The 17,931-nt window shown below is 46.3% G+C and overlaps 1 protein-coding gene across 1 annotated transcript in view; it reads left to right on the top strand.

Moving 5' to 3' along the window:
* LOC145356610 (uncharacterized) overlaps nt 1–17,931 on the top strand; it is a 91,834-nt gene that overhangs the window by 56,466 nt on the left and 17,437 nt on the right. The window contains exons 8-9 of the mRNA XM_080209425.1: nt 9,158–9,164; nt 9,633–10,307. Of these exons, the coding sequence (XP_080065551.1) occupies nt 9,158–9,164; nt 9,633–10,307 (682 nt within the window). The remainder of the gene's footprint in view (nt 1–9,157; nt 9,165–9,632; nt 10,308–17,931) is intronic.

The following is a 17,931-nucleotide window of genomic DNA, read 5'->3' as shown; positions in this document are numbered from 1 at the left end:
CTAGTGGGTCATTGTTTTTGTAACTGGTCGGCGCAACATCGTGGGCCGAAGGGCCTGTTCTGCGCTGTAATGTTCTATGTTCTATGTTCTATGTTCTATGAGTGGAGAGGGGACTCACAATGTTAAAATGGCAGCGTGGGTTCATTGGGCCGAAGGGCCTGTTTCCCGTGCTGTGTTGTTCTTTGTTCTTTATCTCAGCTTTCTGTAGCTGCTGAAATTTGTTGGTCTCCTCTGTTTCCTCAGTCTCTGTAAACTGTTCCTGGCCTCCTGATACCCCTTCATTTTCCGACAATAAATCCACTCTGTGTATGGACTAGCTTGGACCAACACTGACCGTCACTACGACAGTGACCCACTTTCTCTGCTGGTGAATCTTTGAATGGAATAAAAGAACAAAGAACAACACAGCACGGGAAACAGGCCCTTCGGCCCAACGAGCCCGTGCCGCCGTTTCAACATTGTGAGTTCCCTCCTCTACCTATGACCCCTGTCTACGCCTATTGGACTCCACAATAAAGGAATTATAACCAGATTGAGGGATGCCTAATTTAGGGACAATTTGTTACCCCAATCAGCCTAAGAGCACATCTTTGGGGTGTGGGAGGAAACCGGAGCACCCGGAGAAAACCCACGCAAGCACGGGGAGAATGTGCAAACTCCCACAGACACCGGCCCAAATCCATGTGTCTGCACAGCAAACAGCGATAGTCACTGAGCTGTCATGTTGCCCAGCATCTGGTCCAGTTTAAGCACACACTAACAGCATGAAGTACTAGGCTACTCTCGAAACGTCCAAGAGCAGCCCTCGCACGACCCACCGCGTGTATGCCCCTCGTTGGACAACAAAGCGGACTCGATGGGGTGAAGGGCCTCTTTCTGCACTGTAGGGTTCAATGATTCAATGTGATGTGGGCAGATGCAGTAGATTGTGGATAAATATGTGGTTATCCACTTGGGTAGCAAGAGCAGGAAGGCAGATTATTATCCAAATGGCTATAGATTGGGAGAGGGGGATATGCAATGAGAGCTGGGTGTCCTTGTACACCTGTCACTGAAAGTAACTATGCAGTTATAGCAGGCGGTGAAAAAGGCAGTGGCATGTTGGCTTTCACAGCGAGAGGTTTCGAGTACAGGAGCAGGGATGTTTTGCTGCAATTATACAGAGCCTTGGTGAGGCCACGCCTGGGATATTGTGTGCAGTTTTGGCCTCCTTATCTGAGGAAGGATGTTTTTGCCATAGAGGGGGTGCAGCGAAGGTTTATCGGACTGGTTCCTGGAACAGCAGGACTGACGTATAAGAAGAGATCAAATCTGTTGGGATTGTATTCATTGGAGTTTAGAAAAATGAGGGGGGAATCTCCTATAAACTAATAAAATTCTAACAGGACTAGACAAGGGTAGATGCAGGAAGGGTGTTTCCAATAGCTGGGGATGTCAGAACCAGGGATCACAGTCTGAGGATATGGGATATATCTCTTAAGACTGAGATGAGGAGAAACGTCTTCACCCAGAGAGTGGCGAATGTGTGGAGTTGAGGCCAAAACATTTAGTGTTTTAAAGACACAGAGGGTAGTGGGGGTATGGAATGCTCTGTCAAGTAAGGTGGTGGAGGCAGGCGCGCTGGAGTTGTTTAAGGGATACTTAGATAGGCACATGAGTGAGATGGAGATGGAGGGATATAGGAGACTGTTTTAAATAAGGATCAAGAGCCTTGGGACGTCCCTGGGAATCTATTGATTCCTATGGACCTTCCAACACATTTTCTGGCTCACTTGTTTTACTTCTGAGCTTCTGGGGATTCCCTCGAATGTTTGTATAAGGATGTGCATGTTATTGATGTTTTTCTCTTTTAATCCACAGGTGATTCGGCCCGCCTTGTTGTCCAACGAGGGGCATACACGCGGTGGGTCGTACGAGGGCTGCTCTTGGATGTTTCGAGAGTTGCCTAGTGCTTCACGTCGTTAGTGTACGCTTAAACTGGACCAACTGACGGGCAACACGACAGCTCAGTGACTATCACTGTTTGCTGTGCAGGTACATGGATTTGGGCCGGTGTCTGTGGGAGTTTGCACATTCTCCCCGTGCTTGCGTGGGTTTTCTCCGGGTGCTCCGGTTTCCTCCCACACCCCAAAGATGTGCTCTTAGACTGATTGGTGTAACAAATTGTCCCTAAATTAGTCTCCCCTCAATCTGGTTATGGTTCCTTTATTGTGGAGTGCCATAAGCATAGACGAGGGTCACGGGTGGAAGAGGGGACTCACAATGTTAAAATGGCGGCACGGGCTCGTTGGGCCGAAGGGCCTGTTTCCCGGGCTGTGTTGTCCTTTGTTCTTTGATAAATTTCTTAAGACTGAGATGAGGAGAAACCTTTTCACCCAGAGAGTGGCGAATGTGTGGAGTTGAGGCCAAAACATTTAGTGTTTTAAAGACAACAGCAGTCAGTCACTCGAGGCCGGAACTGAGCCCGGGTCCCTGACACCGAGACGGCAGTGCCAACCCACTGTGCCACCGTGCCACGCATGCATTGGCATGGTTTACTTATCCCTTGGTTTGCATGATCCAATTTAATACGAATTTTCAGCAAGCTTGCATTTTGGTTCACACGGATTAGTTTCCTTTGCATTTAAAACGACTGGTGGCCGGGGAGGGGAGGGTCAGAAAAAGCAGCTTTACAGTAAAAGAACCACAAAAATTTCTGTGCTTGGCAGGCATTGCTCAGAGATTTAAAATCTAGCAGGCTTTGCGGAGTTGATGGGTGCTGGCAGACTGCTTGATCAGCCAAGCTGCTGGAGCCTTTTCCAGTTGAGGTTAAAACAGCAGTCTGGGGATTTCTCAGTTCCCAAAGGCATGTAGAGATTTCAAAACGGGCACTTGAGCTTTGTGACCTACTTTCTCCGCAATGACTCCCAAAAGTGGTGTTTATCCAGTGTCTGGAACTGGCTTCGACTCGGCTGAGCTTATTAAATTCAAATGGTTCCCCTTTGCAATAGGCCTGGACTCTCCCAGGTGTGGTGAGTCTGTTAACATCTCTGTTAGAAAGAGTTCAGATGTGTGAATCTCTTGGGTTGTCACGATTACAAGGCGTTCTGCGCGATGAGGTGCAAGATGCCACCAGCTGAGAAAAGATTTTGTTCCTGTAACTCCTGGCGATAGGTCCCTGTGTTCATGTGACTTGCAGCAACCGTCTTTTTTCTGGTTCAGCAGGAAATCCATTTAATAAAAAAAAGTGAGAAGAATAAAGTTCTGGATTTCCTTTCACGTCCCAGGGACTTGTCTGAAACTCTAACTCTTGTTTCTGCTCCTCCTGGTGAATTCTGGCCAGTATAGCCTGTAAAAAGTCTGACAACACTAGGTTTTAGTCCAACCGATGTATTTGATAATAGACTCACAAGCTTTCGGGGTTAGCCCCTTCGTCAGGTGAATAGCCTGGTCAGTGTGACGTTGTCCCTGTTCCCAAGCTGGAGCGAGGCCCAAGTTCTCAGCCATCGTTTCAGGAAACATAAAAGCAGAAGGAGGCCATTCAGCTCCTTAAGTGTCTTCCACCATTTAGACATTACCTCAGACTTCCGTGCTTCATTACACGTTAAATTCTATTCTCTCAGCTACGGCTTTTAGCTGTTCTAGGTTTAGAACGCTAAGGGTGGCACAGTGGTTAGCACTGCTGCCTCACAGCTCCAGGGACCCGGGTTCAATTCCCAGCTTGGGTCACTGTGTGGAGTTTGCACTTCCTCCACATGTGTTTCCTCTGGTTTCCTTAGAACCATAGAAAATTACAGCTCAGAAACAGGCCTTTTGGCCCTTCTTGTCTGTGCCCAACCATTTTTTGCCTCGTCCCACTGACCTGCACTTGGACCATATCCCTCCACACCCCTCTCATCCATGAACACGTCCAAGTTTTTCTTAAATGTTAAAAGTGACCCCCCATTTATCCGGCAGCTCATTCCACACTCCCACCACTCTCTGCGTGAAGAATCCCCCCCCCTAATATTCCCTTTAAACTTTTTTCCTTTCACCCTTAACCCATGCCCTCTGGTTTTTTTTCTCCCCTAGCCTCAGTGGAAAAAGCCTGCTTGCATTCACTCTATCTATACCCATCAAAATCTTATACACCTCTATCAAATCTCCCCTCATTTTCCAGGGAATAAAGTCCTAACCTATTCAATCTCTCTGTAACTCAGCTTCTCAAGTCCCGGCAACATCCTTGTGAACCTTCTCTGCACTCTTTCAACCTTATTTGCTCCCACAGTTTGAAAGATGTGCGGGTTATGTCTATTGGCCATACTAAATTGACCCTAATATCAGGGGGATTAACAGAGTAAATATGTGGGGTTACGGGAATAGGGCTGATTTGATTTGATTTATTATTATCATATGCATTAACATACAGTGAAAAGAATTGTTTCTTGCATGCTATACAGACAAAGCATACCGTTCATTAAGAAGGAAAGGAGAGAGCGCTGGATGTAGTGTTCCAGTCATAGCTAGGGTGTAGGGATCAACTTAATGCAAGGTAAGTCCATTCAAAAGTCTGACAGCAGCAGGGAAGAAGCTGTTCTTGAGTCGGTTGGTACGTGACCTCAGACTTTTGTATCTTTTTCCTGATGGAAGAAGGTGGAAGAGAGAATGTCCAGGGTGCATGAGGTCCTTAATTATGCTGGCTGCTTTGCCGAGGCAGTAGGAAGTGTAGACAGAGTCAATGGATGGGAGTTTGGCTTGTGTGATGGATTGGGCTACATTCACTACATTTTGTAGTTCCTTGTGGTCTTGGGCAGAGCAGGAGCTCTGATAAGCTGTGATACAACCAGAAAGAATGGTTTCTATGGTGCATCTGTAAAAGTTGGTGGGAGTCTTGGCTGACACGCCAAATTTCCTTAGTCTCCTGAGAAAGTAGAGGCATTGGTGGGTTTGCTTAACTATAGTGTTGGCATGGGGAGAACCAGGACACGTTGGTGATCTGGACTCCTAGGAACTTGAAGCTCTTGACATTTTCACTTTGCTTGTGTTGATGTAGACAGGGGATTTTCTCCTTTAAGCTTTCTGAAGTCAATGACTTTGTTGGCATTGAGGGAGAGATTATTGATGGGATTATGGTCAGTGCAAACGCGATGGGCTGAATGGCCTCCTTTCTGCACTGTAGAGATTCTATGAATTTTGGCCAAGATAAGTCCTCCTCCAATGTTTTTACATTGAAAGCAGCCAGCTTATTTTATATTCTTAGCATTCCGCTGTAATCTCTTTTTTCCCTCTAAAATTTTGGCTGTGTCAATTCTGCCTCTACTGCCAATTTTCTTGAAAGTCCAATTTGGCTTCTTTGTAATGGATTCTATCGAGGGTCGCAGGCTCCAAAATTTTCACGCACAGAATTGATGTGTTTCCTTTTACTGCTCAGAATCTGCGTGCTTGTGTGGAAGAGATGTGTGTTTCCCTACACTCAGAGTGAGTAAAATTCAGAATATGACTCAGGCATGACATGATGGGAAGATGTGAAAACAAGGAACAGATCTTTAAAATGCAGGCATTGCTTAACTGGGTGTCAATATATCGAGAACACAGAGGTGATGGGTGAAAGGGTGCTGAGTAGGACACGGGCAGCAGGGTTTTAAATGAGCTCAGTTATGGGTGGAATGTGGAGGCCAGCCAGGAGTGTGCTGGAATAGTCACATCTATCACATAAATATCACCAGGGGTCACGAGCTAAGGGTGAGGGGGGAGAAGTATAATTTGGATACTAGAGGGAGGTTTTTCACACAGAGGGTCGTGGGGGTACGGAATGCACTACCAAGTAAGGTGGTGGAGGCAGACACGCTGGACTTGTCTAAGGTTTACTTAGATAGGCACATGAGTGACACAGGGATGGAGGGTTATAGGCGACAGTTTTAAAAAGGGTCAGAGCCTCGGGATGATACTGGAAATGTAATATTACATGTTAATGTTTTGTCTCTTTTACTCCGCAGGTGTGTCAGTCCACCTTGTTGTCAAACGAGGGGCATGCACGCAGTGGGTCGTGCGTGGGCTGTTCTTGGATGTTTCGAGAGTGGTCTAGTACTTTGCGTTGTTAGTGTGTGCTTAAACTGGACCAGCAGACGGGCACCACAACAGCTCAGTGACTATCACTGATTGCTGTGCAGATACATGGATTTGGGCCGGTGTCTGTGGGAGTTTGCGCATTCTCCCCGTGCTTGCGTGGGTTTCCTCCGGGGGCTCCGGTTTCCTCCCACACCCCAAAGATGTGCTCTTAGGCTGATTGGTGTACCAAATTGACCCTACACTATTCTCCCCTGAATCTGGTTACAATAGGGGTACCATTAGCATACACACGGGGCAAGGTAGGTGTAGGAAAATGCTTTGTTAAGATGGCGGCGCGGGCTCGTTGGGCCGAAGGGCCTGTTTCCCGTGCTGGGTTGTTCTTTGTTTGATCTGGAGGTGAGGAAGGTATCAATGAGGGTTTCAGCAGCACACAAACTGAGACAGAGGCAAATCAGGTGATGTTATAGAGGTCAATATAGCAATGGCACAAACACTGGGTTAGAAGCTCATCTTGGAGTCAAATATGGTTCCACCATAACCACCCAGGGATCCTGTGAACTACCTTAGATAGTTACCAGGGAGAAGGATGGAGCTGGAGGCAAGGGAACTGGATTTGTGGTGAAGATTGAAGACAATGGGCAAAAATTTTAACCCCTGGACCCACTCACATTGGGGTCAGGTGGCAGATTGGAAACTTGAACTCCCTTTGGCTGGGATTTGCTCCTGCAGCCCTCCCGGTGTAGAGATGTTTTAGCTGGCGAACTGGAGCATCGTGAGGTTATCTATGGGCTTGCGGTACAGAGGTGCTGAGGTGACCGTCCTCGTTGGAGGTGCGTGTGCCCAAGAGTGCCTTCCCCACGCCTGACGAAGGGACACCCGTTTCCGAAAGCTTGTGAGTTTACTATCAAATAAATTGTTTGGGCTTAAACCTGGTGTTGTGAGACTGCGTACAGCCCTACAACTCAGCCACGGCAGGAACATCTTGCTCCCAGATTTCCTGAGCAGTTGGAGTGAGTCACCCACTCGCTATGAAGTTTTGCATTTCACACTTGCTGGCTTTGTTAGGACTTTAATTGGAAAGTGTGGGGACAAAACCAAAGTCTTCAAGAGTAAAATTGTAAAGCGTTGATGAAGCCGGAGGGGGGTGGGGGAGGTGGGGGAGGGGTGCGGGGGGGGCAGGGGAACAAAATACAACCGCGGGTCAGGTGATTGCTTGGATATTCTCGAAGACTGTCTCCTTCAGCTTCCCTGGTGGTCCGGTGACCACTCACTCGATGAGCCACACAAGCTGGGCAGGGCAGGGCTCCTGGTTCCAGTCCGTGCTAAACTTCAATGGATTTATTTTCTTTCCCCTCTTGCACTTATCATTTTCCCATCTTTGCCATTCCTCCTTCAGCAGTCACACTTGAACAACGTGAGGCCGACTCCGTTTCCCTCCTATCGTTGACAGGATCTTCCTTACACCGGATTATCCTTGGGAATGAGGAATGGAAATACCTTTGGCCTAGTCCACATTACAATAAGTTTACTTCCAATTTTGCAACAGCTAAATCCTGGTGATTGATTCCGGCGTCAGGATTTCTGTTAACGTCTTTAATTTTGTACGGTTCTTTAATAAAACTTTAATATCCTCTTTTCCTACCTTTATTGGAAGATTATTGTTGTAATATGAAGACTGAGAAACTGTAATATTTCCAATGATAAATATTAATTGATTGCATCTCTGGGTAAACATTCTATTATCTTTCCTAACACCAACATTTAAATAATTGGTCTATAACTTCTTGGATTTCCTGTGTTTCTCTCTTTAAGTATAAGGATTCACTGCTGGAGATCCCGTCTTTCAGATAAGCTATTAAACTGAGCTCCATCTGTCTAGTCAGGTAGATGTAAAAGAGCCCATGACATTATTCTGAAGATGAATGTGGCAATTACCCCAATGTCCGAATCAATTTTTATCCCTCAATCAACATCATAAAAAAACAGATTACCTGTTCATTTTCACATCGCTGTTTGCAAGGGGGGAATGTTTGCCAAGTGCAAATTGGCTGCGTTGTTCCCTACATTAAGTGGATGTGGTGATGCCGGCGTTGGACTGGGGTAAACACAGTAAGAAGTCTCACAATGCCAGGTTAAAGTCCAACAGGTTTATTTGATAGTAAACCCACAAGCTCTCAGGGTTTGCCCCTCCGTCAGGAGAGTTGCTACGTTGCTATCTCCACTCACATTGTCGGCACCTTTAAGAATAGATTAGCTGTAAAGACTCGCATTCTAATCAGTATTCTATAAACTGTGTGTGCCTTTTATACACTCTGTGTGTGACCAGAACTCTCCACTCACCTGACGGAGAGGCAAACCCTGAAACTTGTGGGTTTACTATCAAATAAACTTGTTGGACTTTAACCTGGTGTTGTGAGACTTCTTACTGTCCCTACATTAAGGCCGGGCGATGGCCTAGTGATATTATCGCTAGACTATTCATCCAGAAACTCAGCTAATGTTCTGGGGATCCGGGTTCGAATCCCGCCACGGAAGTTGGTGGAATTTGAATTCCAGAAAGAATATCTGGAATTAAGAATCTGCTGATGACCAAGAAACCATTGTCAATTGTCAGAAATAATCCATCTGGTTCACTAATGTCCTTTAGGGAAGGAAATCTGCTGTCCTTAGCTGGTCTGGCAATGTGGGTGACTGTCAACTGTCCTTGAGCAACTAGAACATAGAACATTCCAGCGCAGTACAGGCCCTTCGGCCCTCGATGTTGCACCGACCAGTGGAACCAATCTAATGACCCTCTAACCTAAACTATTCCAATGTTATCCATGTGCCTATCCACTGACCATTTGAACGCCCTTAAAGTTGGCGAGTCCACAACTGCTGCAGGCAGGGCATTCCACGCCTGTACTACCCTCTGAGTAAAGAACCTACCTCTGACATCCGTCCTATAATTATCACCCCTTAATTTAAAGCTGTGTCCTCTCTAGGGATGGGCAATCCAGCGACACCCACGTCCCCATGAATGAATTAAAAGAAAGAATTAAATCAACAGTATCTGCGCTTCGAGACGTATTTCATTGTCGCTTTGTGATGTTTGGTGTGAAAAGTGCTTGTTTTTCTTTTCTATCTATAGGACTCACGTGAGTGGTCTGACATTCCTCTAACACCCTCTCCCTATTTTGTATGTACGGGTGTAAAATCCACCCACAGCAAGAACTCCTTCGAAGGTTGACTGGTTTATCAATTATCGCCATTCTGTGTTTCTTACACAGGGTTAACCCTGTGGCGCTGTATCATTCAAGCTCAGAAACGGGGGGGGGGGAGAGACAAAAATCGCTGCCCCTTTAAGCCGTTATATACAGCTAACAAGCAGCCACAGATGTCATTCCAATAAAAACCTACAGGAATGTCGGTAGCTGGCTTGTGAAACTGGATATTAAATATGGGTGGAGTTCCTGGTTATGTTGAAACAAAAAGGGGACCTTCCTGAGGAACGTGAAAGCAGAAAAATAATAAGGAAGCAATTGCTACTGAGACGTATCTTACATTACTGAATTAATCCACTGCATTTGCTTCGAGATAGATCTTTGTGAATCATTAACTTGACTCTCGGGACTGTTTCCAAGTTTCTCTTGCAGTTCCCTGCTTGCCCAGACTTGGTGAGGGTTGGGTTTTTACTCTCTCTCTTTCCCCGAGGAATGGCGGTGTCGAAAGTTTCCATTTCAGAAGCGAAGCTAGCCTGCGCCATCTGTCTGGACCTCCTGAAATCTCCCGCCACCATTCCCTGCGGCCACAACTTCTGTATGGAGTGCATCGGAAGGTGTTGGCACCAGGAGGGCAGTTCGGAGGCGTTCAAATGCCCCCAGTGCCGGGAAACGTTCAGCTCCAGGCCTCCCCTCTCCAAGAACACTATCCTGTGTGAGATCGTGGAGGACTTCTCCAACGCCGACCCTGCCTCCGCCGCCAAGGACGCCGCCAGCTCCCGGGATGTCCTCTGCGATTTCTGCGCCGACGAGAAGCTCAGAGCCGTCAAGTCGTGCGTGGTCTGCATGGCGTCGTACTGCCAGGTCCACCTGCAGCCCCACGGCAGCAACCCGGTCTTCAGCGACCACCGACTCATCGATCCAGTCAGGGATATCGAGCGGAGGAAGTGCCCGATCCATCGCAAACCTCTCGAGGTCTTCTGCCGGACCGACCAGCTGTGCGTCTGCTGCCTGTGTGCCATCAACGAACACAGGCAGCACGAGACTGTCTCTGTGGAGGAGCAAGTGAATGAGTTGAAGGTACAGGAAATGTGAACTAATGTAGAAGGGGACCATGAAGAGAGACTGAATGGACTGGGTCTGTACTCGTTGGAGTTTAGAAGGATGAGGGGGGATCTTGTAGAGACGTATAAGATAATGAAAGGGATGGATAGGGTAGAGGTAGAGAGGTTCTTCCCGCTTAGAAAGGATAGCAGGACTAGAGGGCACAGCCTCAAGATAAAGGGGGTGCAGTTTAGATCGGAGTTGAGGAGGAACTTCTTCACTCAAAGGGTGGTGAATCTCTGGAATTCTCTGCCCGTTGAAGTGGTGGAGGCTACCTCGCTGAATATATTTAAGTCACGGGTAGATAGGTTTCTGATAGACAGGGGGATTAAGGGGAGAAAGTGGGAAAGTGGAACTGATCCACTTCAGGTCAGTCATGATCTTATTGAATGGCGGGGCAGGCTCGAAGGGCTAGATGGCCTACTCCTGCTCCTATTTCTTATGTAAGACGACAGTAGAAGAACTAATGTAGTGGGGGGGGGGGGAGCTATACAATAAATGGCAGGGCCGTCAAGAGGATAGAAACACAGAGGGACCTAGGTGTCCACAAATCCCTGAAGATAGCAGCACAGGTGGTGAAGAAGGCAGATGGTATGCTTGCCTTTATAGGACGGGGTATGGAGTACAAAGGCTGGAAATGTGCTTTGTAAAATGTGCCGGGAGGGATTTTACAACTTCGCTCAGGCGAGATTGTAAAATCCCACCCGAGACCAACCGAGATTTCCGTTCTGGGAGCCGTCCAGGGTGGGCAAGGCGGTAAAATTCCGGACACTATCTACAAACACTGTAGAGCAGGACAGGCAGTGTGTAGAAAGAAAGCAAACGAAACCTTTTGACTGAGTTGAAATCACCCATTTTGCTGCAAGCAATGGAAGTTTTTGGTGCTTGTGAAGGAGTTATACTCTATTGAGGAAGGAATTTGATACAGACCTGTTTGTCATTAGAACCAAACTGGCGAGTCATACCTAAAGGTATCCCCGCTGCGTTCCTGCCTGCTTTTTATCATTCGCTGACCGACCAGCTGTGTATTTCCAGCCCCTGCGGTTTTTTATTTCAGATTTCAAGCATGTGCGATTTTCTTCTTAAAAAGACTCTTTGTTCTCCGTTTTTACGGATGGTATTGATTTAAATCCATGTGTTTCCATGAGATTCCCGATCAGAATCAAGTCTGGACATATGTTTCGAGGCTCATTGCTCCCCGACACTGGTTTAATCATTTTATTCTGTATCTGTTCCCCTGCTTCAATAAGAACTTGAGACAGTCGCTTGTTTATAAATAGATGTCTAGGAGTGAGTTACAGGCTGGATTCTAATGGCAGGTTTCTGCTGGTTTATATATAGAATAATACTTACAGGGGAGTGAGTTACAGACTGGAATTTAATCGAGGGGTTCGGGGTGTTTTATATATAGAATAACAGATACCCGGGAGTGAATTACAGGCTGGAATCTAATCAAGGGGTGCGGGGTGGTTTATATATAGAATAACAGATACCCGGGAGTGAGTTACAGACTGGAATCTAATCGAGGGGTTCGGGGTGGTTTATATACAGAATAACAGATACCCAGGAGTGAGTTACAGACTGGAATCTAATTGAGGGGTTCAGGGTGGTTTATATATAGAATAACAGATACCCAGGAGTGAGTTACAGACTGGAATCTAATCAAGGGGTTCAGGGTGGTTTATATATAGAATAACAGATACCCAGGAGTGAGTTACAGACTGGAATCTAATCGAGGGGTTCAGGGTGGTTTATAAATAGAATAACAGATACCCGGGAGTGAGTTACAGACTGGAATCTAATCGAGGGGTGCGGGTGGTTTATATATAGAATAACAGATACCCGGGAGTGAATTACAGGCTGGAATCTAATTGAGGGGTTCAGGGTGGTTTATATATAGAATAACAGATACCCGGGAGTGAGTTACAGACTGGAATCTAATCGAGGGGTTCGGGGTGGTTTTTATTATAGAATAACAGATACCTGGAAGTGAGTCACAGACTGGAATCTAATCGAGGGGTTCGGGGTGGTTTATATATGGAATAACAGATACCCGGGAGTGAGTTACAGACTGGAATCTAACTGAGGGGTTCGGGGTGGTTTATATATAGAATAACAGATACCCGGGAGTGAGTTACAGACTGGAATCTAACGGAGGGGTTCGGGGTGGTTTATATATAGAATAACAGATACCCGGGAGTGAGTTACAGACTGGAATCTAACTGAGGGGTTCGGGGTGGTTTATATATAGAATAACAGATACCCGGGAGTGAGTTACAGACTGGAATCTAACTGAGGGGTTCGGGGTGGTTTATATATAGAGTAACAGATACCTGGGGGTGAGTTACAGACTGGAATCTAATCATAGGGTTTGGGTGTTTTATATATAGAATACAGAATATCAGGGAATGAAATACAAGCTGAAATTTAATTGACGGGTTTGGGTTAGTTTTTATATGGAATAACAGACCCTGGGAGTGAGTTACAGATTGGAATCTAATTGAGGGGTTTGGGATGGTTTATATACAGAATAACAGATACCCGGGAGTGAGTTACAGACTGGAATCTAATCAAGGGGTTCAGGGTGGTTTATATATAGAATAACAGATACCCGGGAGTGAGTTTCAGACTGGAATCTAATCGATGGGTTCAGGGTGGTTTATATATAGAATAACAGATACCCAGGAGTGAGTTTCAGACTGGAATCTAATTGAGGGGTTTTGAATGATTTATATATAGAATAACAGATACCCGGGAGTGAGTTACAGACTGGAACCTAATTAAGGGGTTTGAAATGGTTTATATATAGAATAACAGATACTCAGGGTTAAGTTACAGACTGGAAACTAATTGCGGAGTTCAAAGTGGTTTATATATAGAATAATAGATACCCGGGACTGAATTACGGACTGGAATCTAATCGAGGGGTTCAGGGTATTTTATATATAAAATAACAGATACCTGGGACTGAGTTACAGACTGGAATCTAATCGAAGGGTTCAGGGTGTTTTATATATAAAATAACAGATACCTGGGAGTGAGTTACAGACTGGAATCTAATCGCGGAGTTTGGTGTGGTTTATATAGAGTAACAGATACCCGGGAGTGAGTTACAACTGGAATCTAATCGAGGGGTTCGGGGTGGTTTATATATAGAATGACAGATACCCGGGAGTGAGTTACAGACTGGAATCTGATCGAGGGGTTCGGGGTGGTTTATATATAGAATAACAGATACCCGGGAGTGAATTACAGCCTGGAATCTAATCGAAGGGTTCAGGGTGTTTTATATATAGAGTAACAGATACCCAGGAGTAAGTTACAGACTGGAATCTAATTAAAGAGTTTGGGTGGTTTATATATAGAATAATGAATACCAGGGAGTGAGTTATAGGCTGGAATTAAATTGAGGGGTTGTACATAGAAAAACAAATACCACAAAATAAGTTACTTTCTGGAACTAATTGAGCGATTTAAGTTGTTTATATATAGAATAATTAACATGAACAAGGAGCAGGAGTAGGCCATTTGGCCCCTCAAGCCTGCCCCGCCATTTAATAAGATCACAGCTGATCTGATAGTCACCTCAAGTCTACAGCAAGCTACCCCCATAACACTTCACCTCCTCGCTCACCAAGAATCCACCCACTCCTGCCTTAACAATATTCAAAGACTTTGCTTCCACCGTCTTTTCAGGAAGAGAGTTCCAGACGCTCACCATCCTCAGAAGATAAATTACCTCATCACTGACTGAAATGGGCGATCCTTTATTTTTAAACAGTGATCCCCCAGTTCTAGATTCTCCCACACGAGAGGAAGTATCCCCTTCATGTCCACCCTGTCAATATCCTTCAGGAGCTTATGGGCGGAGTTTTCCGGCTCTCCTTGCCAGTGGGATCCCCTGGTCCTGCCGATGGAGATCCCTCTCTGCAGATTCCCAGGCAGAGGGGGCTGCCTAGAATGGGAAACTCTTTGGTAGTGGTGGGATACAGATGATCAGCTGCCAGTCACTGACAGGCCACCTCCGTGAAACCTGTCACGGGGGGGGGGGAGTGGGAAATTCCACCCTGTATGTTTCAATCAAGCCCCCTCTTACTCTTCTAAATCTACAGCCCAGCCTGTCCAATCTTTTCTCATAAGACAACCCACTTATACAAAGAACAACACAGCCCGGGAAACAGGCCCTTCGGCCCAACGAGCCCCCGCCGCCATCTTAACAATGTGCTTTCCCCCTCCACCCTTGACCCATGTCTATGCTTATGGTACCCCCATTGGAAACCAGATTGAGGGGGGACTAATTTAGGGACAATTTGTTACACCAATCAGCCTAACAGCACATCTTTGGGGCGTGGGAGGAAACCGGAGCACCCGGAGGAAACCCACGCAAGCACGGGGAGAATGCGCAAACTCCCACAGACACCGGCCCAAATCCATGTATCTGCACAGCAAACAGTGATAGTCACTGAGCTGTTGTGGTGCCCATCAGCTGGTCCAGTTTTAAGCGTACACTAACGACATGAAGTACTAGGCTACTCTTGAAACATCCAAGAGCAGCCCACGCACGACCCACCGCGTGTATGCCCCTCGTTGGACAACAAGGCAGATCGACACACCTGTGGAGTAAAAGAGAAAAACATCAGTATCGTCCACATCCTTATACATTCCCAGGGACGTCCCAAGGCTCTTGAACCTTATTTAAAACAGTCTCCTATATCCCTCCATCTCCATCCCACTCATGTGCCTGTCTACGTAACTCTTAAACAACTCCAGCGTGCCTGCCTCCACCACCTTGCTTGGCAGAGCATTCCATACCCCCACTACCCTCTGTGTGAAAAACCTCCCTCTAACATCCAAATTATACCTCATCCCCCCTCACCCTAAGCCCGTGGCCCCCCCGGTAATGTACGTTTCCAACCAAGGAAATAGCTTACCATTGTTTACTCTATCTATACCCTTCATAATCTTACATACCTCTATTAGATCTCCCCTCAGTCGGCGTCTTTCAAGGGAAAACAGCCCCAATTTGTTCAATCTTTCCTCATAACCCAGTCCTTCCATACCAGGCAACATCCTGGTAAACCTCCTCTGCACTCTCTCCAGGGTCTCCACGTCCTTCCGGTAGTAAGGCAACCAGAACTGGATGCAGTACTCCAAATGCGGCCTAACCAACGTTCTATACAACTGCAACATTAGACTCCAGCTCTTACACTCTATACCCCTTCCTATAAAAGCTAACATACCATAATTACAGGTTGGAATTTCAACAAGGGCCTTGATGGGTTCAGATATGTGATAATAAATAAGTCTGATTGCAATGACCACCCCCCTGTAACTGTTTCAGAGTTATCCAGTGGCGATCCAGGAAATTGCACTACTCTAACGGCATGTTCTTACCAGCTGCAGCGAGGCTGGAGAATTTGGCGTCCAGCCAAGCCTCTGTTCACTGCAGCGGGATGGGAAAATGGCGGTAATACTCTGGCCTAGGAGTCTTGGCAGGCAGTCTGGAATGATAACCCGGGAAAGATCGACCAGGAGAGAAAGCAAAAAAATCAGATGGAGAATAATCAGCATTCAGGAAGGACAAAAGTCAACCTTGTACTTGAAATAAGAAAACTTTGGCTATTTGGCGAGCTTGCCTTTACTTGCCACTGCAAACTGACAATTCCATCAACATAATCCATGTTACTGATTAACAAGTCGTTTGTCCTGAGTCATTGGTTACGGGAAAAGTTGCAGTATTTTGGTAATCTATGTTCAGTCAAATGTCATCGTGTGTCAGGTATCCGATTACATTATTTGTCAGTGGGAAGTGACCCACAGTTCATTGAATGACTCAGGAAATTTATAAGTAGAATTACAGCTAGCCAGGAGTGAATTCCAGGCTGGAATCTACTGGATGATTCATGAGATATATATATTGATAGGATGATGAACACTCAGGCTGGAATGTAATCCAGTGGTTTGAGTGATTAATATGTAGAGCTGTGTCTGCCTGAGAGTATACAGCTCCTCACTGAGCATTGCTGGGGTGTTGGGGATAAGTGCCTTACACAACTCCACTCAAGGAAGTACTAAACTGATATCAGTGTCAGCTCAGCTAAATGGTGACTGTGTACCCATGAGTTAAAAATTATAGAATCATAGAACCCTACAGTGTAGAAAGAAGCCCTTTGGCCCATTGATTCTGCACCGGTTACAATCCCACCCAGGCCCTACCCCCATATACCATTACCTGCTACTCCCTCTAACCTAAGCATCTTTGGACACTAAGGGGCAATTTTAGCATGGCCAATCAACCTAACCCGCACATCTTTGGACTGTGGGAGGAAACCCACGCAGACACGAGGGGAATGTGCAAACTCCACACAGACAGTGACCCGAGCCGGGAATTGAACCCAGGTCCCTGTGAAGCAGCAGTGCTAACCACAGTGCAGCACTTTTACAAATAATCTATGTTGACGCTGATACTGAGGCAGTGCTGCTCTGTCGGACGTGCTGCTCTGTCGGACGTGCTACATGGTTGGAGGTGCTGCATTGTCTGACACACTGCAATGTCAGGCGTACTTTAATCTGAGTAGTTCAACCCTGGCTCTGTTTTGTTTACCTGTTTATTTGAATGTAACCCTGCTCATGCTGCTAAATGAAGAACAGAAACATGTTCTCCAAGCTTCAGATTAACACAAACCCTGAAAATAACAACACAAGAGATTAACTCAGTGCCGTTAGTCAGAACTTGTGTTCAAACCAATGACTGTATTTTTCTATAAAACAAACGGCCACACTTCAAGAGTAGATCATTGGTGTGAGAAATTCTTGGTATGTGAAAGGTATTAAATACATGGAAGCTTTGTCCTTGTCTTAAAAGTTTTGTGTTCCGGTGTTCAAGTACATAAGAACATAAGAACATAAGAAATAGGAGCAGGAGTAGGCCATTTAGCCCTTCGAGCCTGCCCTGCCATTCAATAAGATCATGGCTGATCTGTCGTGGCTCAGTTCCACATTCCCGCCCTCTCCCCATAACCCTTAATCCCCTCTCTTATCAAAAACCCATCAACCCGCGTCTTAAAAATATTTAGCGAGGCAGCCTCCACCACTTCAACGGGCAGAGAATTCCAGAGATTCACCACCCTTTGAGTGAAGAAGTTCCTCCTCAACTCCGTTCTAAACCGCACCCCCCCCTTATCTTGAGGCTGTGCCCCCTAGTCCTACTGTCCTTTCTGAGCGGGAAGAGCCTCTCCACCTCTATCCTATCCATCCCATTCATCATCTTATACGTCTCAATGAGATCTCCCCTCATTCTTCTAAACTCTAACGAGTACAAGCCTAGTTTATTCAGCCTCTCCTCATAGCTCAACCCCCTCAACTCCGGCATCAGCCTAGTAAACCTCCTCTGCACTCCCTCCAAGGCCAAAATATCCTTGCGTAAGTGCGGCGCCCAAAACTGCACACAGTACTCCAGCTGCGGCCTCACCAGTGCCCTATACAGCTGCAGCAAGACCTCCCTATATATTTTATATTCAATCCCCCTCGCTATGAAGGCCAGCATCCCATTCGCCTTCCTGACCACCTGCTGCACCTGCAGGCTGGGTTTTTGCGACTC

Source organism: Carcharhinus amblyrhynchos, chromosome 21 (genome assembly GCF_965287045.1).
Source record: "Carcharhinus amblyrhynchos chromosome 21, sCarAmb.v2.hapA, whole genome shotgun sequence".
NCBI lineage: Eukaryota > Metazoa > Chordata > Chondrichthyes > Carcharhiniformes > Carcharhinidae > Carcharhinus > Carcharhinus amblyrhynchos.
Note: the sequence above shows the minus strand (reverse complement) of the source record. Positions and strands in the feature narration are given on the sequence as shown.